This window comes from Panthera pardus, unplaced genomic scaffold (genome assembly GCF_024362965.1).
Source record: "Panthera pardus isolate Hobbes unplaced genomic scaffold, ASM2436296v1 HiC_scaffold_22, whole genome shotgun sequence".
Taxonomy (NCBI): domain Eukaryota; kingdom Metazoa; phylum Chordata; class Mammalia; order Carnivora; family Felidae; genus Panthera; species Panthera pardus.
Window position 1 is genome coordinate 32,338,580 of NW_026526788.1, and position 27,885 is coordinate 32,366,464.

A 27,885-nucleotide genomic window follows, 5' to 3' on the forward strand; every position below is an offset into this window, starting at 1 on the left:
TCCTCATAACAGAATTAAAAATAATATAGGGTTGCTATGTGAAAAATGATGTATTATTCTTAAGCAGCTTTATCATTTAGACAGTGCTTTGAATTTGAAAACAGAAGCCAGTTATTAATGCCTTAAATCTAAGCTCTTAGTTTAAAAGGCCTGTAAGCGCTCCAGAGCTCAAGCATTCCAGAGGCATCTTTACAGATATGTATTTGTATTACAGGAAGATCACCGACTTCCTAGAAAGTACAAATTCCAGGCTTTTGTTTGGGATTTTTTTCCAGTTTAATTCAGTCCCATAGTTAGTATTTCCTGAGAGATTACTGCATACAGGCATTATGCTGGTCTCTACGAAAATGAAGAACCACACGAGGGGCACCTGGGTGGCTCAGGTGGTTAAGCATCCAACTCTAGATGTCAGCTCAGGTCATGATCTCATGGTTAATGAGTCTGGGCCCTGTGTGGGGCTCTGCGCTGATGGTGCAGAGCCTGCTTGGGATTCTCTCTGCCCCTCTCTTTCTCTCACTTTTTCAAAATAAATAAATAAATGAACCTTAAAAAGAAGACTAAGCAAACAGCCCTTTGTATTAAGGAGCTTATAATCTACTGAGGTAACTATAAAGAAGACTCTGATAATGACACAAGCAAGACAAGGTGCTTCAGGTAATTTAAACGTGGAAGAGAGTATAGCTGCTTTGGGAACAGAACAGACTGTTAGGAGGATGGGCTCAGGACAAGAAGCTAACTGTACTCAATTCATCTTGTGTATCTGCTGAATGAGTGAACGACTTAGGTGAGTAACATTCACTAAACATCTATGAACCTGAATTTTAAAAGTCACTGGATATACAGTGCTGAATAAGAGTACTCCCTGCCATGAAGAATCTTATAGTCTATTTAAGAAAAGGAAAAAAAAAAGATAGCAAAAAGGAAAAAGATGAGGAGTAACATGAGAAAAGTTTTAGTCATAAGACACAACACTAACAAAGACCCGAAGAATCATCAATAAGCAGTGAAGTTGGCTAGGGCTGGGGGTAAGTAAGTGCAAAGCAGTGGAAGATCAAGTTGAAATATTAAGTTGGTTTCCTACTGGAAGATCTTGAATGCTAGACTGAAGAATATTAATTAATTCAAAAGGTATGTGGGACACCTGGGTGGCTCGCTCAGTTGAGCGTCGGACTTCGGCTCAGGTCATGATCTCGCAGTTTGTGGGTAAGAGACCCATATCAGGCTCTGTGCTGACAGCTCGGAGCCTGGAGCCTGCTTCAGATTCTGTGTCTTCCTACCTCTCTCAAAAATGAATAAACGTTAAAAAAAAAAAAAAGAGATGAAATGATGGTAGATGTTTTCTTTCTCTCTCTCTTTTTTAAGGTTCTTATTTAAATACCAGTTAGTTAGCATACAGCGTAATATTAGTTCCAAGTGTAAAACATAGTGATTCAATGCTTCCATACGTCACCCAGTGCTCATCACTGCAAATGTATTTTACTTCCCATCACCTATTTTACCCATCCCCACCACACAACTCCCCTCTGGTAACCATCACTTTGTTCTCCATAGGTAAGAGTCTGTTTCTTGGTTTGCCTCTATTTTTCCCCTTTGTTCATTTGTCTTGTTTCTTAAATTCCACCTGAGTGGAATCATATGGTATTTGTCTTCCTCTGACTTATTTCACTTACCATAATACTTACTCTCTAGCTCCATCCATGTCACTGCAAATGGCAAGATTTCATTCTTTTTGGCAGCTGAATATTATTCCATTGTGTGTATGTATGTATGTACGTGTACACACATACATCTTTATCCATTCATCAATCAGTGGATACCTGGGCTGTTTCCATAATTTGGCTATTGTTGACGATGCTGAAACATCAGGGTACATGTATCCCTTTGAATTAGTATTTTTGTATTATTTGGGAAAATACCTATCAATGCAATTTCTGGGTTGTAGGGTAGTTCTATTTTTAACTTTTTGAGGAACCTCCACACTATTTTCCAGAGTGGTTGCACCAGTTTGCATTCCCACCAACACTGCAGGAGGGTTCCCCTTTCTCCATATCCTCACCAACACTTGTTGTTTTTGTGTTGTTGAGTTTAGCCATTTTGACAGGTGTGAAGTGATATCTCATTATAGTTTTGATTTGAATTTCTGATGGGAAATTTCTAAGCAAATAACTCCTATGGCATATAGGTTATGCCTCAGGACAAATGCAGTTTTATTTTATGGGATCTACAGGCACTGACATAAAAGTAATTTCTAGGTTACGTGTTATGAGAAGAATGAACTGTCAACCCACGTGTGTAATGTGGTCCTGTCTGTGTAAAACAATATGCATAGTACATGATGCCTCTAAGCATTATTTGTCCTGTGTACCGTCTACCGGGTGGGAGGGTCAGGGCAGGGGGTAAGGGAGCCAGTTAATTTTCACTTTACCCATCTGTAAGCCTTTACATTCATAAGAGAAAACAATGTAAAGAAAAGAAGCTTGGCTGTGAAAGGAAGATGGCAAGCCAAAAGATATGCCAGGCTGCACAGCTGTGGATTTTAACTCTTAACTGCACACATACATACAGTTGTCTCATCTTCTTTTCACCAAACTTCTCAAAAGAGCAGTCTGTGTCCAAGACCTCTGTCTTCTTTTTTTAATTTTTCATTTATTTTTGAGAGACAGAACAAGAGTGGGGGAGGGGCAGAGAGAGAGAGGGAGACACAGAATCTGAAGGAGGGTCCAGGCTCTGAGCTGTAAGCACGGAGCCCGACGTGGGGCTCAAACTCATGAACCGCGAGATCATGACCTGAGCTGAAGTTGGGTGCTTAACCTAACCGAGCCACCCAGGCGCCCCTGTCTCCAATTGTTCTTAATCCCCTTTTCTGCCCCAGCATGAACACGAGCTTCACAGTCAGAGCCAGGTCAAATTATAATTCTACCACTTACAAATACACACTAATTACTGCTGACCCTAATCTGACCAAGTAAAGGTGGACAGGTAGAACACTTGCCTGTTACAGCCACATTACTGAAAAGGAAAATCAGATAAGCTAAAGGGAAAAAAAATCACTTGCCATCTGGAAGGAACCACTGATAAGATTTTTATGTATTGAGATTAAGGGATTTATTTCTCTCTTGCTCTCTCTTCCACTTCCGAGGGGGAGAAAAGTAAACGTGTATTTATAAATTGTTTTGTAAACTGTTTTCATCACATAATACTCTATATAGTGAATATCTGCCATTTTTCCAAGACACAATTTTTAGCCGATCCCTAGTATTCTCTATTCTACAGTGTTCTATAGTTTATTTCCCACTCTTCTGTTTGTGATATTTACATTGCTTCCAGTATATACTATTACAGGCAATACTGTAATAGATCTATCTTCCACATACAGTGAACTGTCCACATATGTGATTAATTCCACCAGAAAAATTCCCATAGGGAGAATTAGCAAGTCCAAGGAGTATAAAATAAAACTCTTGGTATAAAGTGCCAGCTTGCTTTCTGAAAAGCTTTTCCTAATTTATACCTTCAGCAGCAGTGGACTTCTCATGTCATTTATCAAACATCTACTTAGTTTTCTTCTATTTTTTAAAATTTGTGTTTTCTTTTAATAGTTTAGTGCTTAGGTAGATTTCAGGTCCTTAAAATAAGGGTCATTTTACCCATTTTTGTATCTCTTATGGTGCCTAAAACAGTGTCTAAACAGTGTCTAGAACTAACAATTTGTTAGTACTGAACTACTTATTTTGGGGTATTTATCTTTTGTCCAACCACTTATGACACTGATTAGCACTTTTACTGTTTCCTTATCAATTTTAGAGCTTTTTTTTAGTAGACTATAATGTTATCCTCAATGGCAATTTTTGTCTTCATCTGTCTTCTGTTTTATAGCTTAGGATTTAGCATGAACTTTCCGAACAATGTGTTTAAGAGTGATGGTGGTTACATCTGCTTTATTTCTGAATATAATGGCAATAACAAACCCAGTAAATTACCATTCAATAGGATTGTTGGTTTCTGCTTTAAAATTGTTATTTATCACATTAGGCAATATCTTTCTGTTTTCTGAAAGTTTTTAATGAAAAAAAAAACAGGCTGAATTTCATCAGCAGGCTTTTAGGCATGTATTTAGACATTTTTAAATTTGATCTATTGAGTTGGATGTTATTAGATTTTCTGGTCTTACTTCATCTTTGTGTTCCTGAGATAAACCAGCTTAGTCATAATGGATCCTATTCATCGGACTCCTACACACCACCTTCAGAAAACTGCCAAATCCAGCAGATTTTACTCTTCTTGCATCCACGTACCAATTCTCATAGCTCTATTCTAGTTCAGGCCTTGTTTCTCACCTGCACTCCTGTAATGACTTTTAACTACTTCCCCCTCCTGCTCCTGGATCTTCATTTCAATTACATATGTAGTCTGTAATTTCATTAAGTTTATATAGAACATTTGGGGAGAACTGACATCTTTATGAAATTAAGTCTATCAATGAACATGAGCAATCTCTCATGTATATATAATGTAACTGATAAGTTACAATTATACTGTAACTTATAATTATTGAGTATAATTTATAATTTTCTGCAAAAAGGTCTTATACATACTTTATTATAGTTATTTCCTAAGTACCTACGAGTTTTGTTGCTACCATAAATGGATGGTGTCTTCTTATTTATTTTTCATTTCCTCATTGTTACTGCTCTAACCTGGCTACCTACTTTCATCTCTAGCCTAGATTGCAGTATGACCTGATTTCCCCACTTGCATTCTTTCCCCCCTAATCCATTCTCCCACACATGACCTTTTTAAAAATATCATGTCATTATATTGCTTAAAACTTTTCGGTCCACCTAGGGAAAAAAAATACAAATTCTTTACCAACTGTCTAAACCTTGTGTAATCTGGTCTCTGCCTCTCTGGCCTCATTTCCCTTGTTTATCTTCCTGGTCTTCTTTAAGTGCTGAAACACACTAGGCTCTTTCTCAAGGTCTTTGCACTTGCTCTTCTCTCTGCCTCATACACTCTTACCACAATTCCTTTATATCCTTTAAGTCTGAACTCAAATGTCAATTCCTTACAGATGCCTTCCCTGGCCACTGCATCTAAAAGTAGGTCCCCCTATGTTATTCTTCTTATCCTCCTGTTTGTTTCTTTTGTAGAATCTATTATAATTTATAATTATTCTATTTACTCTTTTGGTCTGTTTCCTCTTTAGGCAGCTACACCCGGATCTGGAGGATCCAAGAGGGCCCCACTCACATGACTGGAGCCTTGGTGCCGGCTGTCAACTGGGGACACCTAAATTCTTTTCCTTGAGGTCTTTTTTCCAGCCAGAGAGTTTGGACGTCCCTAAATAGCAACCAAGTCCTAAGAGGTTAACTTTGAAAACAAAAGAGCTGCAAAATCTCTTAAGGCCTAGCAATGACAGATTTACAAATCATTCCTGTCCCATTCCATTAGTCAAAGCAAGTCACAGGGCTGGGTATCTTTCATAAATGACATTTTCTGTTTGTTGCTGCTATACAGAACTATACTAATTTTATAGCTAATCACTTTGTTAAACTCTCTTCTTATTTCTAGTAACTTGGTCATTGTAGATAATAACCTTGCTGTATTTCTGGTCAGAAAATGTGATTTGTAAGATACCAACTCACTGAAATGTATTAAGCCTTACTTTACAGTCTACTGTGTGATCAATTTTTTTCAGCTGTTGCGTATACCTGAAAAGAATGTGAATTATCTAATTGCTGGGTGTATAATTCCAGAAATGACTTATTGCATTAAACTTGCTCATTGTTTTTATATTTGATTACTTTTTAATTTACATCCAAGTTAGTTAGCATATAGTGCTATAATAATTTCAGGAGGAGATTCCAGTGATTCATCCCCTATGTATAACACCCAGTACTCATCCCAACAAGTGTCCTCCCTAATGCCCCTTACCCATTTAGCCCATCCCCCTACCCACAACCCCTCCAGCAACCCTCAGTTTGTTCTCTGTATTTAAGAGTCTCTTATGTTTTGCCCCCTCCTTGTTTTTATATTATTTTTGCTTCCCTTCCCTTATGTTTATCTGTTTTGTCTCTTCAAGTCCTCATGAGTGAAGTCATATGATTTTTGTCTTTCTCTTAATTTCACTTACCATAATACCCTCGAGTTCCATCCATGTAGTTGCAAATGGCAAGATTTCATTCTTTTTGATTGCCGAGTAATACTCCATTCTATATATATACCACATCTTTATCCATTCATCCATCGATAGACATTTGGGCTCTTTCCATACTTTGGCTATTGTTGATAGCACTGCTATAAACATTGGGGTGCATGTGCCCCTTCGAAACAGCACACCTGTATCCCTTGGATAAATACCTAGTAGTGCAATTTCTGGGTTGTAGGGTAGTTCTATTTTTAATTTTTTGAGGAATCTCCATACTGTTTTCCAGAGTGGCTGCACCAGTCTGCATTCACACCAGCAGTGCAAAAGAGATCCTTTTTCTCTGCATCCTTGCCAACATCTGTTGTTGCCTGAGTTGTTAATGTTAGCCATTCTGACTGGTGTGAGGTGGTATCTCATTGGGGTTTTGATTTGTATTTCCCTGATGATGAGTGATGTTGAGCATTTCTTCATGCGTCTGTTAGCCTTCTTCTTTGGACAAGTGTCTATTCATGTCTTTTGCGCATTTCTTCAATGGATTACTTGTTTTTTTGGGTGTTGAGTTTGATAAGTTCTTTACAGATTTTGGATTCTAACCCTTTATTTCATAGGTCATTTGCAAATATCTTCTCCCATTCCGTCAGTTGTCTTTTAGTTTTGCTGATTGTTTCCTTCTCTGTGCAGAAGTTTTTATTGTGACGAGGTCCTAATAGTTCATTTTTGCTTTTGTTTCTCTTGCCTCCGGAGATGTGTTGAATAAGAAACTGCTGCGGCCAAGGTCAAAGAGGTTTCTGCCTGCTTTCTCCTCGAGGATTTTGATGGCTTCCTGTCTTTCGTCTAGGTCTTTCATCCATTTTGAGTTTATTTTTGTGTCTGGTGCAAGAAAATGGTCCAAGTTCATTTTTCTGTATGTTGCTGCCCAGTTTTCCCAGTACCATTTGCTAAAGAGACTGTCTTTATTCCATTGGATGTTCTTTCTTGCTTTGTCCAAGATTAGTTCACCATACATTTGTGAGTCCATTTCTGGGTCTTCTACTCTGTTCCATCGATCTGGGTGTCCATTTTTGTGCCATCGTTGTTTTTTTTAAACTTGTTAATTGTTAAAATCTTCTGTGTTGGGGGCCTGGGTTAAGCTGTCAGTTGGTTAAGTGACCAACTCTTGATTTCAGCTCAGGTTGTGATCTCACAGTTCATGAGTGAGCCTCTCATTGAGCCCTGTGGGAGTCTCTCTCTCTCTCTCTCTCTCTCTCTCTCTCTCTGCCCCTCCCCCACTCACACAGGCACATTCTCTCTCTCAAAAAAAATAAGTTAAAAAAAAGCTTCTGTATCTTCACTGACTTTGTATCTGTTTGGCCTATCAATTATTGGAAGATATGTCACAATCTCCTCCCATGATGATGGATTTCTCAATTAAAAAATTAAATTAAAAAATTAATTATACAAATTTGGCTGAATCTACTTTGGGGATGCTCGAGTGGGTACAAGTTTAAAATGATAACATCTTGGTAAATTGTTTATCATTATGTAACAGTACTCTCTGTTACTAATATTAATTCTGTTATGCCAACTTCATAATTTCATTTTGGTAGTTGCCTAGTGTTATCTTTTTCCTTTCTACTACTGCAACCTCATGGATGGATGTATCTCTGGTAAAGGGCATATAACTGAATTTTGTTTATATCTTTCTTATAATATCTTAAGCTGTAAGTTTATTCATTAATGTGTATCATTAATGTATATATATGTCTGGACTTCGTCCTGCCATCTTACATTAAATATTCATCCCACTTTTTTCTACGCTTGTTCCTTTTTGGATTTAATTTCCATTTGTTCCTTTTTCCTTTTTCTCTCTACTTGTTTATTATTTATATACTCTTAGATTTACTTTAAAATTTTTACTATGTGCATTTAGCTTAACAAAGTTAAAGAAATATCTTAATACCACTCTCCCCAAATAATAATACAAAAAATTAGAATACTTCAACTTCAAAATTCTCCTTAGTCTTGACTTACAGTGCTCTTAGCTGCCAGTTATGTTAACTGAACAATGTTAGTTCTTTTTTTTTAAAGTTTATTTATTTATTTTGAGAGAGACAGAGACAGCGTGAGCAGGGGAGGAGGAAAGAGACGGGGAGAGAGACAATCCCAAACAGGCTCCATGCCATCAGCGCAAAGACTGATGCAGGGCTCAAACCCATGAAGTGTGAGATTGCCCCAGTTTTTTTTTTTTAAAAACTCTCCCAAATATATGGGGCACCTAGGTGGCTTAGTCAGTTGAGCATCCGACTCAATCTCAGCTCAGGTCTTAATCTCAGGGTTGTGAGTTCAAGCCCCGCATTGAGCTCCATGCTGGACGTGGAGTTACTTTAAAAACAACAACAACAATAAACCCACAACTCTCTCAAATTTTATAAAATAGTTATTTTATACAGACACTGTTTGCCATTTTATGTATCTACCATTCTTTTCTGCATCTCATACTAACCTTCCTGTATCTCAGACATTCTGGATTCCTTTTCCCTTTCCTGAAATACATCCGTTACTTGTTCCTTTACTGCAGATCTCACAGTGATAAAGTCTCTGAGATTTTGTTCATCTCTAACAGTCTTCATTTCACCTTTGTTCTTAAAGATTTTTTTTCCTGAGTACACAATTCCAGGTTGACCATTATTTCCTCTAGAAAATACTCTGCTGTCTTTTCACTTCCACTGTTGTTACTGAGAGGTCCTTATACCTGCCATCCCTTCGTGGCTGACTTCTTTCGAGATCTCTGTCTTTAGAGCTCTGCAGTTCTATCATGATTTACCTTGATATGGTCTGTTTTTAGTTATTCTGCTTGTGTTTAATCTTCTTTCTCTTATCTATTACCCAATCCCCTCTAATTTCTTCACATGGCCATCTCCTGTTACCCCATCCTCTCCCTCATTAAACCTCATCCATACCTGGAATTTGCTAGACTTTTTCTCGCCTCAGGGCTTTTGCTCTATATTTTCTTTTGCCTAGGACAAAAGGTGAGAAGAGCCTTCCCACCTCTCCTTTGCCTGCAAACTCTCAGTCCCTTAGATCTCAATTCAGTATCGGATCCTTAGAGACTTTCCCTGACCCTGTCCTCCTCCAGTCCACATTGCTATGATAGTTCCCTCTTTAGCGGAGCACCATTTCCCCCCCTGCCTCACCTTTATCACACTTTGCAATTATAGTTGACACTCGAACAATGCAGGGGTTAGAGGCTCTGACCCCCATACAGTTGAAAATCCATGGATAACTTTTGAGTCCTCCAAAATTTAACTACTGACCATCCACAGTTGATGGGAAGCCTTACTGGTAACATAAACAGCCGACTAACACATATTTTGTATGTTATATGTGTTATGTACTGTATTCTTACAATAAAGCTAGAGAAAAGAAAATATTAAGAAAATCATAAGGAAAACAGATTTACAGTTCTGTACTGTATTTACTGAAAAAAGTCTGCATGTAAGTGGATTCGTGCCACTCAAATCCATGTTGTTCCAGGGTCAACTATTCATTTATGTGTTATTTGTTAGCATCTGTTTCCAACATTAGTCTGTAAACTACGTAGGGATAATGACTGCACCTGGCTTTATTCACCAGTCTATATTCACAGCCTAGCATTTTTGTTGAATAAACAAATGACCAAATAAAAATCCAACATACTTTTTACATGGTACAAAACAGCGCTTCTAGATCTGTCCTTGCTATTATTCCCTTTTCCAAAAATGCTACTCTCTTGGCCTATGAACTCCTTATTCAGCAAAGAAACCTTCTCTGTAAAGTCTTCCTTTACAAAACTTGCTCACCCATGAGCAGAGTTTTGCTGCCCATCTACGTACCTCTAGAATCTCAACCAGAGCCCTCACCCGACTGTACTCTAATTACTGACATCTGCCTCCTCCTTAAGACGGAAGCCCTGGAGTCTACTGCACCACACACACTGGGCATCTGGAAAATGCCTGAGGGAAAAGAAGCCTGGAAATGCACTGCAGGGTGGAATAACTGATGGAGCCAGGTCTTTGAGGAAATAAGAAGGAATGAGGTCAGGAGAATAAGAGGTTAGCCTCATCAGAGATAATGCATGCCATTCTTCAGAAAGAGAGTGAAACTGAGTGGGTTAGGGGTGATGAGAATAGCAGACTGTGAGGGGAAAAAGGAAGGAAACTGAGTTGACTTTGTATTGTCAGGAAAATGTGAGGAAGCCATTCTTCTTAGAGGGGCAAGGATGGAAGCTTGCGTGACAGTACCAGACAGAACAGAACAGCCACTGTGTTCAATACTTAAGTCTTAGCAACAGCTGACTACTAAGTAATGAGTAAAAGATTGCCACAGCTTCCTTACCCAGTCACGCTTTACCAAACCCAAGGAAGCATCAGTAAGTAAACCTCTCGCTGTCCCAGCTGCAAGTTTCCAGACGAAAAATCTGACCTAAGCAGTTCTATCCTTTTAAAGGTCAGACACTTCACACTCAATCATTTTGAGGGAAGAAATCTCTGATTTAAACTACATGAAATCATACAAAGAAACTTGAATGTGTTTTTATTACAACATGGTCTCTCTCCCATGCCTCTTGTCTTGAGCAGGATCTCTTCATATAAACAAAAAGATTTAATGTTCCTTTAAAACAGACCATGTCTTACTCAATTCGTATCAATTTGCACAGCCTTCCAAAATACCCTGAACAAAGGAGGCATCTGAATTGCTTTAAAATTGAATTAAATAAGAGGTGTTTAAGTCTCTTAGTAATTACCACACATTTAAGGAGGGAATTTTACAAATCTTTTTGAAATAACATAAACAGGTCTCTCCCTGTGGAAGAGGAATGGGCAAAAGAGAAAAAAATGGGCAGGAAGAGAGATGGGAATTATTCAAAAATCTTCTTGGTTGATCACACTAGTGGATTCGGTGGATACTTCATAAGATCTTTCAATTTACAAAGCCTTGACAATAGTAAGTGTGCACAATTTCTAAGGGCTGGATCTTTGGGAAAATAATGGGTGTATTCACCTTTGGAGCACTCACCATTCCATTAATGTGGGTACCAATCGTGTCTGAACTCTGTCTTCAAAAGCCACCTAGCTTTTATAGCTCTTATTTTCTTCCAATCTCAAAAACATTATTCTTTACACTTGAAGGCCTTCTATAGAACCAAGAGTCTAACTATTAAAGCAAAAGGTAAAGATACCCAATGGAAAAACTCAAAGTAATGATTTTATTATCTCTTCCCAGTAACCTCTCTTTTTCCCTCTGGGGGCCACCAAGAATAGAATAAATAAAAAACTGTGATGTCTATGACATATGCAGACTTGAAGCCATAGATTAGGAAAAATTCACTATTGTATTGCTGTAATCCCATGTAAATTTTCCATATAGCTTCATGTTAACTGTATGTCTATAAGCTATCAAAGACTTCAGTTTTACAACAGTAAGGTTTAAACCAGTATGAACAAAAATTAAATCCCGTAACAGATACTAAGAAAGCAAATTAACAGAGGTCAGGCTAAGTGGCTATGATGCCCTATAAAACTATAAGGTTAATCAAGGAAATAAAAAATGTAATACATTTTAGAAGTGAGTCAGTCCAAAAGAATTGAAGACAGCTCCATTTACAATAGCCAAAAGGTGGAAACAACCCAAATGTCCATTAACTGATGAATGGATCAACTTGAAATGTGGTATCTCCATATAATGGAATGTTATTCAGCCATAAAAGGGAGTGAAGTACTGACATTGTTACAACAGGGATGAGCCTTGGAAAGCATTATGCTGAGTGAAAGAAGTCAGGCACAAAAGGCCACATATTGTGTGGTTCCATTTATAGGAAATACCCAGAATAGGCAAATCCACAGTGACAGTAGATCACTGGTTGCCAGGAGCTGGGGAGAGAACAGGGGGTATGGAAGAGTGACTGCTTAATGGGTACAGGATTTCCTTTTGGGGTGACAAAGATGTTCTGAAACATTGGTGGTGGTGGTTGCACAACGTTGTTAATGTCCTCAATGCTAACGAATTATACCCTTTAAAATGGTTAAAACGGTAATTTTTATGTTATGTGAATTTTATCACTTTCAAAAAAAAAAGTGGAAATAAGAATTGGAACATAGTCTATTCTACTCAACCTAGCATACACACACTAAAAACCTTCTTTATTCTGGCATAGGGATTCAGAGCATGGTTTTGCAGACTATATGTTCCTTAGCCAAACTACTTAAACTCTCTGAACCTCCCTATCTATAAAACAGGCATACGAATACTATCCATCTTATACAGATGCTGTGAAGATAAAATGAAGATAATACGATGTAAGCACAGTGCCAAGTAAGAGTAATTGCTAAAAAAAAAAAAAAAAAGTTATAATTTCCCCGGAAACTATGCAATCTTCAATATTAGAATTAAAACCTTACCTAGATGAAAGGTTGTTGCAGTAAGGTCTGTGGACCTTTGGAGATCCCTGAGACTCTTTTAGGGGAGCCCATGAGGTCACAACTATATTTATAGTAATTGTATGACACTGTCCGTCCGCCTTTTTCGTTGTAATGACATTTGCACAGACGGTGCAAAAGCAATGCTGGGTAAAACTGCTGGCACCTTGGGGCGCCTGGGTGGCTCAGTCAGTTAAGCATCTGACTTTGGCTCAGGTCATGAGCTCGCGGTTTGTGAGTCTGAAAACCCGCACTGGGCTCTGTGCTCACAGCTCAGAGCCTGGAGCCTGCTTGGGATTCTGTGTCTCCCTCTCTGCCCTGCCCCACTCGCATTGTCTGTCTGTCTGTCTGTCTGTCTCTCTCCCTCTCAAAAATAAAAAAACATTAAAAAAAATTGTTTTTAAAACAAAACAACAACAGAAAAACTGCTGGCACCTTAGTATAAACTAAGGCGGCGGCAGCAAATTGTATGAGCAGCAGTATATTCTTCACTATATATACATGGTTTTTAAAAAAAACTAGTTTCATTTATCCTTGATGAAACTGTAAAAATAATCGATTTTATTAAATCTCAGGCCTTGAGTACATGTCTTTTTAATGTATCTGTGTGATGCAATCAGCAGTATGGATAAAGCAGCTGGGCTGTATGTGGAAGCAGATGGCTGTCTGGAGGAAAAGCACTTGTGAGGTTGTCAGAGCTGGAGCTGAACTAGCCTCTTTGTCCACGAACACCATTTTTATTTGAAAGAACGACTGACAGACAAATTACGGTTATTCAGACTTGGCTATCTGACAGACATTTTCTCAAAAAAGAACTTCAAGGAAAACAGTATTTTGGGCCAATAATAAAATTTAAGCTTTCAAGTGAAAATAAGAATTTTAGAAAATGTGTCTCTGCTACCATGAGCTTGACAGCAGCTTCTTAATACTTAAAGTCTGTGGTGAAATTAATAGTGTGATCAATACGTTTTTAACATCGCATAATGAAATATGTCAACATTTGGAAGATGTGCATAACTCAGTGAACCAGTATCTTCTAAATGACCAATACAAAACTGTGCATAGATTAAAGGTCCGGTCAAAATATAAAAGAGATCAATGGATTTTAGTGCAAGAGTATGAAATGTTCGCTGATAGGATTTCTGACCTTTACCGAACTGTAACTTGTCAAGTTTTAGTGTAGTATCAAATATCCAGAATTAGCTGAAAACACTGAAAGTACTCTTCATTTTTCCAAATACGTTTCTGTGTGAGTCCAGGTTTTCTTGTATACTTCAATCAAAACAACATATTGCAAAAGACTGAACAGAGAAGCAGATATGAGAACCCAGCTGTCTTCCATTATGGAAATTTACAAAAATGTGAAGCAATGCCTATCTTCTCACTAAATATTTTTGGTTTGGGAAATAGATTTTTCATGAAAAATGCATTATTTATGTAAACAAAAAATATTACTATTTTTAATGAACCATCAAATATTAAATTTCTAATTTTAATTTCTAATAAGGTAAATATTGATAACTATAATCCATATAAAGAAAGCTCTCTCGTGGCCTCAATAATTTTTAAGAAATTAAGTGATTATGAAGACAAAAAGCTTGAGAACTGCTATCTTATCGTTCACTGTTTTTGTTCACAAAACTGAAAAGTAATCTACTCCATACACAGGAGCCCTATAACTGGTGAAGACATCGGACTGTTATAACTCACAATGCAAAGGAAATGATCCATACCAGATATCAAATTCCAAGCTCATAAGAAATGTTTTGGGATGTCCTGAAAGAACAATGCATCCCTACTTTTTAAGACAAGGTCATTAGTATGCTATTTAGGCACATGCCAGGTATCCAAGACAAATCTGGTCCAAAACACACACAACATCTGATTCTATACTGTCTTTTCCTTCCCCCCGCCCAGCCCCGCCCCAAATTCACTTCCAATTGAAACGAGCTAGAAGATAACTGAGATTACCAATCTGAATTGAAATATGAGAAATCTTACAAGGGATCCTCTAGAAAAGCAAATCAATTCGGGGGCTTGCCTAAAGACTTTCATTTTCTCTGGAGGGTTTCTGATTCAGGGTGAGCTCTGTTCTATCCCGCCTTAATAAAAAGACCACAAAAACAAACTTCCAATTCAAGTTTAGCTCCTCTGCTCCCAGAAGACCTTGAATAGACTAATAAACAGCACTAACATTAGAAATGGCTCTGGATGCCTAAACTAGCCTCAGAAATAGCCTGGGTCATAGACTGAGAATCCCTAGAAGCGATCTGTGTAGCAACAACAAAAATAAAAAAACAGTAAACGTCTGTTGGTATGTGTTTTGAGGATGTTTGTATGTGCTAAGCACTGTTCTAAGCATTTCATGTAGATTAGCTTAATCCTAATAATCTTATAGAGTTTGTATAGTTATCATCCCATTTTGTCATGGTATTCACTAGATCTGTGTTATGTCACTTTTGCAACGAACTACCATCCTAAAATGCCATCCTTTCTGCCTCCTATAGACTGAAAAACATGAAGAAAGCATACATCATAAAAACTAGATTGCTACAATCAATATCCACCATCCAAGTAACTCAATAATTATCAGACTAAAATCTGATACTTTTCCTATAACAAATTCCTCTTTTAAGATAATTGCTTACTATTTAAAAGAAAAAAAAAGAATTGACACACTCTTTATGATAGTAAGATCTCAAAGAAAAGGAACCAAAACTTGTTGAACTTCTAGCAGTGCTTTTAGGCACCTCTTGATGGAAACAAAGAAGCATTCCAGAAACATACCTGTTGGAGCCGTCTTTCATATGGACTTTGGCATAAAGAACATCCACCATGCCGGGATCATCGTTCATGTATTCTATCCCTGCCATCTCTACCTCTAAGGGTTTGCCCCCAGAAATGTCACTGCAAAGGAAAAATGTTAGATTTTTACAAATGTTTAAACTAAGAGGGCCATTATATTTTAAACACAGTTATTATACACAAATATTACCAAAAATAAAATTGTTGGGAGGTTTTTTTTTTTACTAACAATATTATCTAACCATCCTTCTAATTTCAAAATTGCGTTCTATGCACACCAACTAGAAATACAAGTAGTTCCAAAGTCACACTACAGTTGTCCCAATACCGGTTTATTAGTACTCACAAGAAAAAGCCAAGGAATGACACTTCTGATTGACAAAGACATTTAATGAGTTGCCCATCTCTTGGGTTTTATTTCATTATTTCTATAAGCTGCAAACAGTATTTTACTCATCTAACAATGGTGGAGGCATAAAGTGGTATAACATCCTAACAGCAATATTTATAAAAAGTCTTCAAGAGTAGAAACCCTTTGTCCAAGCAACTCAATTTCTGGGAGCCAAACCTAAGGAAATCATCATGAATTCAGCTACGTATCCAACCACAGCTGACAAAGGAAGTTCTTTACAGAAGAATTCCAACTAATAAACGCAGAAGTAATGATGAAATCAGGGTATCACCATTTTGCAACCCCTGATGAAATAATGGATGAAGACAATGATTAGCAATGGCTGCTAAAACTTAATGGCAAAAGGCTGAAATATAAAGAAAATATAAAGAGGGGAGCTCTATAACGATGGATCAGGCTAACCACACCTGAACCCACTGATCAAACTTATCACACACACACACACAAAAGAACAACCAGACAATACTATTTCCTGATATGATGTAACAGGTTACACTTATACTCATGAAAAACAATTTGGGCACAGGGTTTGACTGAAGCTTTGTCTGGAACAACCAAAGATTGGCAACAAATTAAATATTCATTAAGGTTTTAAGAAAAGGTGCACAACAATGTACATGCTATATATTACTATTTGTGCAAAAGATGGGAGTAAGAAAATTTATATATATATACATATATATATACATATATATGTATATATGTGTGTGTGTGTGTGTGTGTATATATATATATATATGTATATATATATATATATATATATATATATCCATTCCCTGTACGTATAAAAAATCTCTGGAAAAATCTCTTGCCTTTAAAGAAGAGAGCAGGATGCTTGGTGGGAATAGCAGTGGGAAGGAAACCCTTCACTGCATATCCTTTGAATCTTTAAAATCTTGCACCATGTAAATGTATTATCCATTAAAAAGTTAATATAAAAAATATATGCAAAAGAAGCCACACATAAGTTTATAAAATGCCCATATATGCCAAAGAAGCCAAACACAAAAGTGTACAGACTGATTTCTTATTCATATGACATTCAAGAACAAGCTAAATTAATCTATGGAAATAGAAATCAGAACAATAGTTGCTGCTGGGAGAAGTGAATTTACTGGAAAAGGTCATGAGGGAACTTCATAGAGCGATGACAATGTACTACATCTTGATTTGGCTGAAGTTACATGAGTATATGCATTTGTTAAAACTCACCAACTACACTTAAGATCTGTGCATTTTACTGTAAGTAAATTACACCTCAAAGAAGAAATACAGACTTGCATATTAAAAAGTCTGAGAGTACATACTCCATACCATTAATAGTAATTATCTTTAAGCGGTAAGATTAAAAGTGATATTTTTGTTTATCTATAATTTTCGACTTTTCTAAAACTAACTATGTATGACTTTATTTATTTTAATTGAAATATAACTGAGATACAATGTTACATTAGTTTCATGGGTGCAGGTATTACTTTCATGTTAAATAAAACTTCGCCCTTCTGCTTCCTTCCCAGACTCCTTAAACAGATTTATCCTTCAACCAGAAAAGGCCCTGCAGTGCCAAGGTGAAACCCAGCTAAAAATCAGCTCACCATACACAGTCTTCTGCAAGCCCCATGAGGCTGGACAATCTATCCATTTTGTCCACTCTGATATCCCCAGCCGGGCACAATGCCTTATGTAAAATAGGTAAACTCCATAAATCTCTGGTAAACACTGACTGGATGTTCTACACTAAACAGAGAAGCTTTTCTGGACAATTTTAAGAATGTGGACACGTGCCTACATAGTCATTGAAAAAAAATGTGGTACTAGCTCAAAGACAAAAGGAAGTTAGGATAAACCAAAGGACAATTCCTAAAAAAGCAAAACAAAACAGTTCTCTTGACACTGCACCAATGCCACAGAGAGACCCTTCGTAGTCTAGGAATCTTCACGGTAAATATTCCCTTACAAATTCAAGACCATATTATTGCACAAGACCAGAATTTTTTTTCAGTAAGAAACTATTTTAGACAGATATTCAATAAAAATTACCGCCTCCATCATAAGTATCCCTGTTACCACCTCTAATAAGTGGGGTGTTCCAAAACACAAGCCACGCTCTGAACTATTATCTGAGGCCTATAGCTTCAACCAACAGCACAGAAGATCTCCGTTCCAAATAAAAGCGAAAACTCAACACAGAAGACTGCCATTCAATCCTATCAAGGTATAGTCAAACAAACTTACATGAAAAAAAGTTTAATACTAACCATACATTCTTCTACGTTTTTCCCCCCAACTCTGACCCCACATAGATCACCCCAAAGCACCATACCATTGGTTTAGTTTCCCACTAAAATGTTTTTACTGGATTCTGCCTAATGCTCTACCCTCAAATTCTAGGGATCGAGCCAAGAGAGAACCATGTAAACAATATTTTTGTATTCTCTGCAAAAGTCCTGTTGAAGACACTGCTCATCATCATTTTGGGTTAAGATTTACATGACAAATTTTTCTTGGATTGAGAACCAGAAAAGGATTCTCTCCTAAAAAACTGCCATGCTCCTTTTTATCAGGTAAGAAGTGTAATAATGGATGTGTTTCTTTTTGGAATTTAGTTCAAGTATACCAGTGCTTGAAAACTATTAAATTTTAATGCTCAAGTGTAATTATAACCATTCCTTGGTTTTCAGGTAAAACCTTCTCCCATTCCATCTTTATCTCTGAGCTCCCTGACTTTTAACATTTCTCTTGTACGTATATCCTCAATCCAAACCACCTCAAATCTTTGGAATTAGATGGGGTACCAGGAACAACAACAACAAAAAATGCAACAATGAAACAGGATCTAAAGCCTGTCTCAGGAGTAGGAACAGAAACTCTTTCAACCTTCCCTAGGATTTACCAAGAGGGAGAGAAATTCAGTGGTTTACCTGACTCATACTCTTGGTCATGGTGACAAAGAGTCCACCTGGGACACCCGTGAGCATACTTTTCAACTGACACTTGAGGCAATAAACAGGAACCAGCATTCACCCATGGGTATTTTTCCTCCTCTTCTGTCCTTATTCTTGTCCCTTTTTAACTTATTTGGTTTTACCTCAGGCCTACTGGGAACACTTAGGTACAAGAAGAGTGATACTGGAACCAAAAAAATACTGCGTATTTGTCAGACTATATACTCAGAGCCACCGCACTGTTTGTGTTCTCCATCTCACAAGGAAAAGTCACAAGGGATACATTTAAAGCTTCAGCGTTTACTGAACACTGAATAATTCATTCGGAATCTATACAGCTTCATGAGCCCTTAGCTTAAGAATTGAAATCAAAATTCTGTTCCTGGTCAGGTAACATCACTCGAAAAACACCCCCAAATTAAAGACAAATATTCAACTATTTCTTTAAAATATCTATTTAGCACCACAGTTTTAATTAAATCCCAATCTAGCCATGTAGATTTAATCTCTCAATTTTAAAAAGCCATCAAATTAAACCACAGCATGTTATTTATTAGTCTATCAATTTCAGTTTTCCCTTCTTATATTTTAATTTGGGATCTTTACATCATAAAAGGCCCAGGTTAGAAATGCCACTATTCTCAGGTCATGAAGTCAGGGTTCAGGAGATTGAACCCCAGGAGATCCAGCCCCCTGTGAGGCTCTGTGCTGACAGCATGGGACCTGATTTGGATTCTCTCTCTCCCCCCCCTTTCTGCCCCTCCCCCATCTCAAAAGAAATAAACAAACATTTCAAAAAAAAAGAAAAGCCACTATTTGCTGACAATCTAAGTACATCAAGTACAAAAGCTAAGATCAAAGAGTATGAATAAAAAAGTTAAATGAGAATTCTACTCACCAGGGCTGTAAGTGTGTGTGTGGCTATATGTATGTATTTTTAGGAGACATTTTTCCCTTGTTAGGGAAACAAGGCACTTCTAACCAACCTAAACAGCCAATTCTGAGTCTCATTCTCCTCAGAAATAAGTTAATTTTGCACTATGTGCTTTTTAAACAAGTATGTGTGGCAGAGGAGAAAGTAGGAGAAGAGGGCTGGCGGGGGGAGGGGTTGCTTTACTAGCTGGTTTCAAATCTTTTCAGCTTTTTGAAAAAAGCCTCTTCAAAAAAATTTTTGCCTGCACTGCAGATTTTTGGCAGTGTAACTCTGTCCTATTTCAAAAGCTTTGCTGAATTTGAAAAACTACAATTACTGTTTTCATCCTGTCATGTCAAAAATTCTTAGGAACTATTAAGGCTGCTCTTCATTTCCTATGCACACCAACCCTGACATGCTTAAAGGGCTCAGATTTGGCATTTAGTCACAAAAGGCACCAGGAGACATAAAAGGGAAGAACTCAGCTAAATCCTCACATAGCTCAGGATAAAGCTTCAGTGATTAAAAACCTGTGGCCTGATTTTCACAGATAAGAAAACAAACACTTCCCTAAACAAATAATTTATCTACCTTTAAATTTTTCTTAGCAGGATTACCCTCATGGCAGCCAAGAAAGCGCAGCCGCTTTCCGTTTCGTTTGGCAAAACATGATCTGGAAATAAGTTAAAGTATCAGGACTAATTCCTAAACCAGATAAAATTGCTCTGCTTTGTAAGGTAAAGCATAAAGTTGTATCGTATGCAAGGAAATTGCAAATATCTAATTACAAACAATGATTTTGAATGTTAGGTTAAGATGGAGAGAGAACAGTTAGGTCCATCAGTGAGCAAAGATCAAGACAAAGAAGTATTCTTTGCAGACTGCAAACCCAGTCAGCTTATGATTTTGCTCAAGAAAAATACCTTGTCTTCAAAACTGTAAAAGAAGAAATGGCCCACAAACAAGTCACCCTATTACATAGTTTTATTTACAGCATATATAAGAAAACGTAACCCTTTTACCTTGCCTTACGCAATGAACTAGGTAACCCACTTCTACAAGGCCATATCAAAATAGTATGGGGGGGGGCGCCTGGGGGGCTCAGTCTGTTGAGCATTCCACTCTTGATTTCGGCTCAGGTCATGATCTCACGGTTCATGAGTTTAAGCGCTGCATAGAGCTCCACACTAACAGTGCAGAGTCTGCTTGGGATTCTCTCTCTCCCCCTCTCTCTGCTCCTTACTTGCTCTCTCCCTCTCTCTCTATCAATCTCTGTCTCTCAAAAATAAATAAGAAAACATTAAAAAAATAGTATGGGGGGCGCCTGGGTGGCTCAGTCGGTTAAGCCGCCGACTTCAGCTCAGGTCATGATCTCGCGGTCCGTGAGTTCAAGCCCCGCGTCGGGCTCTGTGCTGACAGCTCAGAGCCTGGAGCCTGTTTCGGATTCTGTGTCTCCCTCTCTCTGACCCTCCCCTGTTCATGCTCTGTCTCTCTCTGTCTCAAAAATAAATAAACGTTTAAAAAAAAAATTAAAAAAAAAAAAAAAATAGTATGGGACCTAGGGGCGACTGGGTGGCTCAGTTAGGCGTCTGACTTCGGCTCAGGTCATGATCTCATGGTTCAGGAATTTGAGCCCCGTGGCCAGGCTCTGTGTCGACAGCACGGAGCCTGGAGCCTGCTTCGGATTCTGTGTCTCCCTCTCTCTCTCTGCCCCTCACTCGCTTGCACTCTGTGTCTTTTTCTCTCTCTCTCTCTCTCTCAAAAGTAAATAAAAGTTAAAAAAAATTGGGGTGCCTGGGTGGCTCAGTCGGTTAAGTGTCCGACTTCGGCTCAGGTCATGATCTTGCGGTCTGTGAGTTTGAGCCCCGCATCAGGCTCTGTGCTGACAGCTCAGAGCCTGGAGCCTGTTTCAGATTCTGTGTCTCCCTCTCTCTCTGACCCTCCCCCGTTCATGCTCTGTCTCTGTCTCAAAAATAAATAAACGTTAAAAAAAAATTTTTTTTAATTAAAAAAAAATAGTATGGGACCTGAATATTATAAGTGACCAAAAAAGCTCTTCAAGTTATTTAGTTTTCAAATTTCTCTTACTCTTCGTCAGTCTTAAGTAAAAGGAGTAAAGGGTAGGGAAGAGATGATTCTTTAAAATAAAGCTGTTAGGTCAGATGTACATGTAAATTAACATTTTATAGTAAAAAGAACTCTACCCCCAGAATAGCAATGCTTTCCCCGAGCCAAAACAGACTGCTTGGACAGTTTTTGGTATCCTTACCGACTCAAACAATACTACCTGTATTTAAAAAAGAAAATTAAAGTGCATTTCTGAAATACAATAAACACCTCAGTAGGGAATCATGTTATTTATGTCATGTTTGAGTTACTGTGGTAACAGAATAATGGCCCTCCAGAGATGCTCATGTCTTATTCTCTGGAATTTGTAAATACGCTACCTTACATGGCAGACAGACTTTTGCAGATGCGATCAAGGTTAAGGAGTTTTAGACAGGATGATTATCCTGAATTATCTGGGTGTGTTCAGTCAAATTCACGCGTCCTTAAAAGCAGTGAACCTGTCCCTACTACGGCCAGAGATAGAGAAGCAGTAACAGAAGGGTCGGAGAGATGCAGTGCAGCTAGTGATGAAGATGATGAAGATGATGAAGATGATGAAGACAGAGGATTTGGTCACTAGCCAAAGGATGGGAGTGACCTCTAGGAGATGGGCGTGAAGCGCAAGCAAATGAACTCCTCCCCTGAGCCCCCAGAAAGGAACACAGCCTCGCGGACACTTTGATTTTAACCCAGTGAAAGCCATGTCAGACATCTACCCCAAAAAACTTGAAGATAATAAATTTGCATGGTTCTAAGCACCAAGCTTGTAGTAATGTGTTCTGCAGCACACACAAAAAATGAATACAGTAGTCTATCCTGTTCAACAGATAATGAAGAGAATTTCCTTTTGGAGAAAATAATGGGATATCCTATTTTTTTTTTTTAATTTTTTTTTTTTAACGTTTATTTATTTTTGAGAGAGAGAGAGACAGAGCATGAATGGGGGAGGGGCAGAGAGAGAGGGAGACACAGAATGGGAAGCAGGCTCCAGGCTCTGAGCCATCAGCCCAGAGCCCGACGCGGGGCTCGAACTCACGGACCGTGAGATCGTGACCTGAGCTGAAGTCGGATGCTTAACCGACTGAGCCACCCAGGCACCCCTGGGATGTCCTATTAAGAACAAAATTTGCCTACTGACCAAGTAAAATTTAAGGTAGAGTCTTTCCATAAAATTTTGTAAATACATGCTTTAAATCCATTTTAAGCTTTTCAGACAACGTTCCAATGGTTAAGTGTTAACAACTGGGTGAGTCGACAAATCTTGCTGCCATGTGACTCAGCTCCCTAGTGCAAAAACAAGTCTGTGACACCAAAAAGAAGCCAGTACGAGGTGACCACCCTTCCCCATTCCTGTAGATTACTCACTCAATGAATTCCTCTTTACACTGCTGTAGCATCTCACACGTCTGCTGGATCTCTTGCTCACTCAAAAGTACCAACATTCCAATAGTTAGGTGAAGCTTTCTGGGATTCTGGAAAATGGTGCTATCAACCCCATGATCCTGTTATCAAAGGGAGAAAAATAAGAAACTCAGCCCACATAAAAGTAAATGGCAGGAGGGGTGCCTGGGCAGCTCAGTAGGTTAAGCGTCCGACTTCGGCTCAGGTCATGATCTTGCAGCTCGTGGGTTCAAGCACTGCATCAGGCTCTGTGCTGACAGCTGGGAGCCTGGAGCCTGCTTTGGATTCTGTGTCGCTGGCTCTCTCTGCCCCTCCCCAGCTTGTGCTCTGTATCTCTCGCTCTCAAAAATAAATAAACATTAAAAAAAAAAAAAGTAAATTGCAGGAATACAATTTAGAGTCCAGAGATAAGCCCATGCATCTATGACCAACAGATTTTCAACCAGGTGCCAAGTCAATTTAATGGAGAAAGAAGAGCCTCATCAACAAATGGTGCTGGAACAACTCAATAACCACATGCAAACAAATGAAGTTGGACCCAAACCTCTACCATATACAAAAATTACATCAAAATGGATCAATGATCTAAATATAAAAGCTAAAATTATAAAACCCTTAGAAGAAAGAGTTTTCTTAGGGGAAAATCTTAATGACCTTGGACTTGGCAATGGATTGTTAGATATGACATCAATGGTATGGGCAACAAAAGAAAGAAATAGACAAATGAGACTTCACCTAAATTAAAAACTTTTGTGTATCAAAAGACACTATCAAGGAAGTAAAAAGACAACCTACAGAGTGACAGAAATATTTGCAAACCATGTATCTGATGAGGGTATATATCTATAATATATAAAGAACACAACTAAAAAAAAACCCCAATTTTTAAAATAGAAAATGAACTTAAGTAGTCATTTTTCCAAAGAAGAAATACAAATGGCTAACAAGCACATAAAGATGGTAACTTCATGAGTCATTAGGGGAATGCAAATCAAAACCATAAGATACCATTTCATACCCAGTAGGCTGGCTATAATCAAAAAAGTAGAAAATAACAAATGCTGGCAAGGATGTATTTAATGGATACAGAATTTCCTCTTGGGGTGATGAAAATGTTTCCGAATAATATGGAGCTGGTAGATGCACAACTCTGTAAACGCACTAAATGCCATTCAATCATTCACTTTAAAATGGCTAATTTTGTGTTATGTGAAATTCCCCTCAAGAAAAATTGTTTTGTAAAAAAGGAACTGACAGCCTGATATAATGGCATGCCCAGGAAAAACAGAATGCCATCTAAACGTAGGCTCTCAGAATATCTTTTGCTCCTTTATCAGCTTTGTGAGGCCCAGAGCAACCAGGCCTTTTATGGGATTCCCCAAAGAACAATATACTCTTTATAAAAAATGTTGCTTCTATCTTAGCAGACACTGTAGTATTTCCAGGTAAAATACTATGTATTAAGAATAAATTCTCCCAAGCAAAGAGATGAGTGAAAAATGAATCTGGAGAAATATCTAGACACTGGAGTTGCCACATCAAATATAGCTATCCTTTTGTGTCATTCATCATTCCCTGCACTTCAAATAAAACATTTGTCTCTGGGTAGCAAAAATAGTAAATATGCTCCTATATCTTCCTTTAAAAAAAAATGACGTGAGGAGCACCTGGGTGGCTCAGTCGGTTCACCGTCCAACTCTTGATTTCAGCTCAGGTCACAATCTCAACAGTTCCTGAGTTTGAGCCCCACATCAGGCTTCAGGCTGACAGCACAGAACCTGTTTGGGATTCTCTCTCTTCCTCTCTGTCTCTGCCCCTCCCCTGCTCATGCTCTCTCTTCCAAAACAAATGAACTTAAAGTGTAAAAGTCAGTGATATTTACTGTATTCACAATGTTATGCAACCATCAGCTCTCTTTACTTTCAAAACTTTTTTCACCCCATAAAAACATTCTATAATCATTAAAGAATCACTTCCCGATCTCCATCATTCATCCCCTGATAACCTCTAATTTGCTTTCTGTCTCTTTTGATTTGCCTATTCTGGATATAGCATATAAAAGGAATCATATAATATATATGACTTTCATGTCTGGCTTCTTTCACTTAGCAAGTACTCAAAGCTCATCCAAGTTGTACCACGTATTGGTAGTTCATTCCTTTTTATGGCTGAATAATATTCCATTGTATATATAAAATAACTGGTTTATTCATTCATCCCTTGATGGCCGTTTGCGTCGTTTCCATCTTACAGATATTATAAATAATGCTGCTATAACATTCATGTACAAGTTTCTGTGCCACCATGTTTTCAATTCTTTTGGGTATATACCTAAGAGTGGAACTGGTGGGTCATGTGGTAATTCTATGCTTAATTTTTTGAGGAACCACCAAACTGATTTCTACAACAGCTGAGTCATTTTACATTCTTAGCATTACTGTACAACGGTACCTATTTCTCTCCACCTTTGCCAACACTTACTACTTTCCTTTTAGGGGTGCCTGGGGTGGTTCAGTTGGTTAAGCATCTGACTCTTGATTTCCATTCAGGTCATGAGCTCACAATTGTGAGATCAAGCCCCACATTGGGCTCTGTGCTGGGCATGGAGCCTGCTTCAGATTCTCTCTCTCCCTCTGCCCTTCCCATGCTTGTGTGCGCGTGTGCACGTGCTCTCTTTCTCTCAAAAAAAAAATCTTTATTACAGCCATCCTGGTGGGTATGAGATGGTATCTCACTGTAATTTTGATTTGCATTTTCCTTGTTCACCTATGACGTTGATCGTCTTTTCATATCTTTGTTGGACATCTCTTCTGGAGAAATGTCTATGCAAATTCTTTGCCCATTTTCTGTCTTCTTATTGTTGAGTTATGGAATTCTTTATATATCCTGATACTAGTCCTATACCAGACCATGAATCCCTTTTGAAGGTAAGTAGGTCTCAAGTTTTATTACATTCATTCTGCAAATGAAGACAAGGAAAAGAGTTGAGAATCTTCTCCTCCAACAAGAGCAAAGCTATAATTCTATTTTTGAATTGCAAGTTCTGGGCCCATATTCTAATCCTTGGACAAATAAACCATCCCAAAGGCAGAGAAATGTATTTCTCAAACACAGCTTACATTCTGTTCTTGGTTTGCCAAAGACTGCCTAATTTTTGCCTTGGCAACAGGAGTTAATGGATTATTCATTTTGTAAGTGTTAATGGAGCTTGAGCTATTTTTATATCTGATGAAGAGTTTTGTGATTCTACACATCAACCCAAATTGCCTCATTTAATGAAAGTGATTTTAAGGAACAATCAGCTTTGAATGTGTCAAGGAAGGCAAAGTGCAGTATTTGTCACCCCAGCTGCTCTAACCTTTGGCAGAACCTGTCATTTTAGAAAGGCATGCGAAGTGTTAAAAAGCCCCTCAAAAGATTCCAATATGCACAACTCCATCCCAAACTACAGTTGAGAACTGCTCCCTTAGCAATAAGAGCTAATATTTTTTTAGCCCTTACTCTCTTCCAGGCATTTCCTATGCACTTTACATAGACAAACACCCTATGAGGAAAGATGTATTATCCCCATTTTACAGATGAGGAAACTGAGACAAAGAAATAAAGTCACTTTCCCAAAGCAACACTGCTAGTAAGGGATGAAGTCAAAATTCAAACCCAAGCAGTCAGGCCTGCACTTTTTATGAATATTATATTGCCTCACTAGTAACAGCTACCCAGAAGAGGCTGGGACAATACGATCATCACTCAAAGGCAAATCCTTACACATTTCAACAAAGCTCACACAATAAATGGATTTCATCATTAAACTAATAGCGCAAATCCCATAATTCTCTGAAAATTGATATTAATATTTGCCTTTTCTTGATATGACACCATAAAAGCATGATCTATAAAAGAAAAAAAGGATGACTTGATCAGAATCAAAAACTCATACTTCAAAAGACTCCATTAAGAAAATTAAAAGAGGGGAGCCTGGCTGGCTCAGTCAGTTGAGCGTCCGACTTCGGCTCAGGTCATGATCTCAGTTTGTGGGTTCGAGCCCCACATTGGGCTCCGTGCTCACAGCTCAGAGCCTGGACCCTGCTTCAGATTCTGTGTCTCCCTCTCTCTCTGCTCCTCCCCTGCTTGCACTGTCTCTCTCTCTCTTTCTCTCTCTCTCTCTCAAAAAAATGAATAAACATTAAAAAAAAAACTTAAAAAAAAAAAGAATATTAAAAGACAAGGGGCACCTGGGTGGCTCAGTCAATTAAGTGTCTGATTCCTGGTTTTGGCTTAGGTCGTGATCTCGCGGTTCATGGGTTTGAGGCCCACATCAGGCTCTGCGCTGACAGTGCAGAGCCCTTTCTCTCTGCCCTTTCCTTCTTGTGTTCTCTCTCAAAATAAATAAAAAATAAGAAAAAAATGAAAAGACAAGAAACAGAGAAAAATATCTTGGAGAAAAATATTTACAAATCATATATTTGATAAATATAAATATATTAAAAATTCTTAAAATTCCATAATAAAAAGATAAATAATCCCACTTAAAAATGAGCAAAGAATCTGAATAGACATTTCACCAAAGAAGATATACTAATGACTAAAAAACGTGTGAAAAGATGTTCAGTATCATTAGTCATCATGGAAATGCACATCAAAACCAAAATGAGGGGGCTCCTGGGTGGCTCAGTCAGTTAAGCATCCAACCTCGGCTCAGGTCATGATCTCATGGTTCG

At 38.1% G+C, this 27,885-nt stretch overlaps 1 protein-coding gene across 7 annotated transcripts in view; it reads right to left on the reverse strand.

Annotated features, from left to right (window-relative positions):
* The window catches only part of ASCC1 (activating signal cointegrator 1 complex subunit 1), a 138,500-nt gene that overhangs the window by 37,853 nt on the left and 72,762 nt on the right, over positions 1-27,885 (reverse strand). For all 7 annotated transcript variants that reach the window (XM_019444479.2, XM_053888566.1, XM_019444476.2 and 4 more), the window contains 2 exons: positions 23,132-23,268; positions 15,370-15,489 (listed from right to left, as the gene is read on the reverse strand). In XM_019444479.2, coding sequence (XP_019300024.1) covers positions 15,370-15,489; positions 23,132-23,268 — 257 coding nt within the window. The remainder of the gene's footprint in view (positions 1-15,369; positions 15,490-23,131; positions 23,269-27,885) is intronic.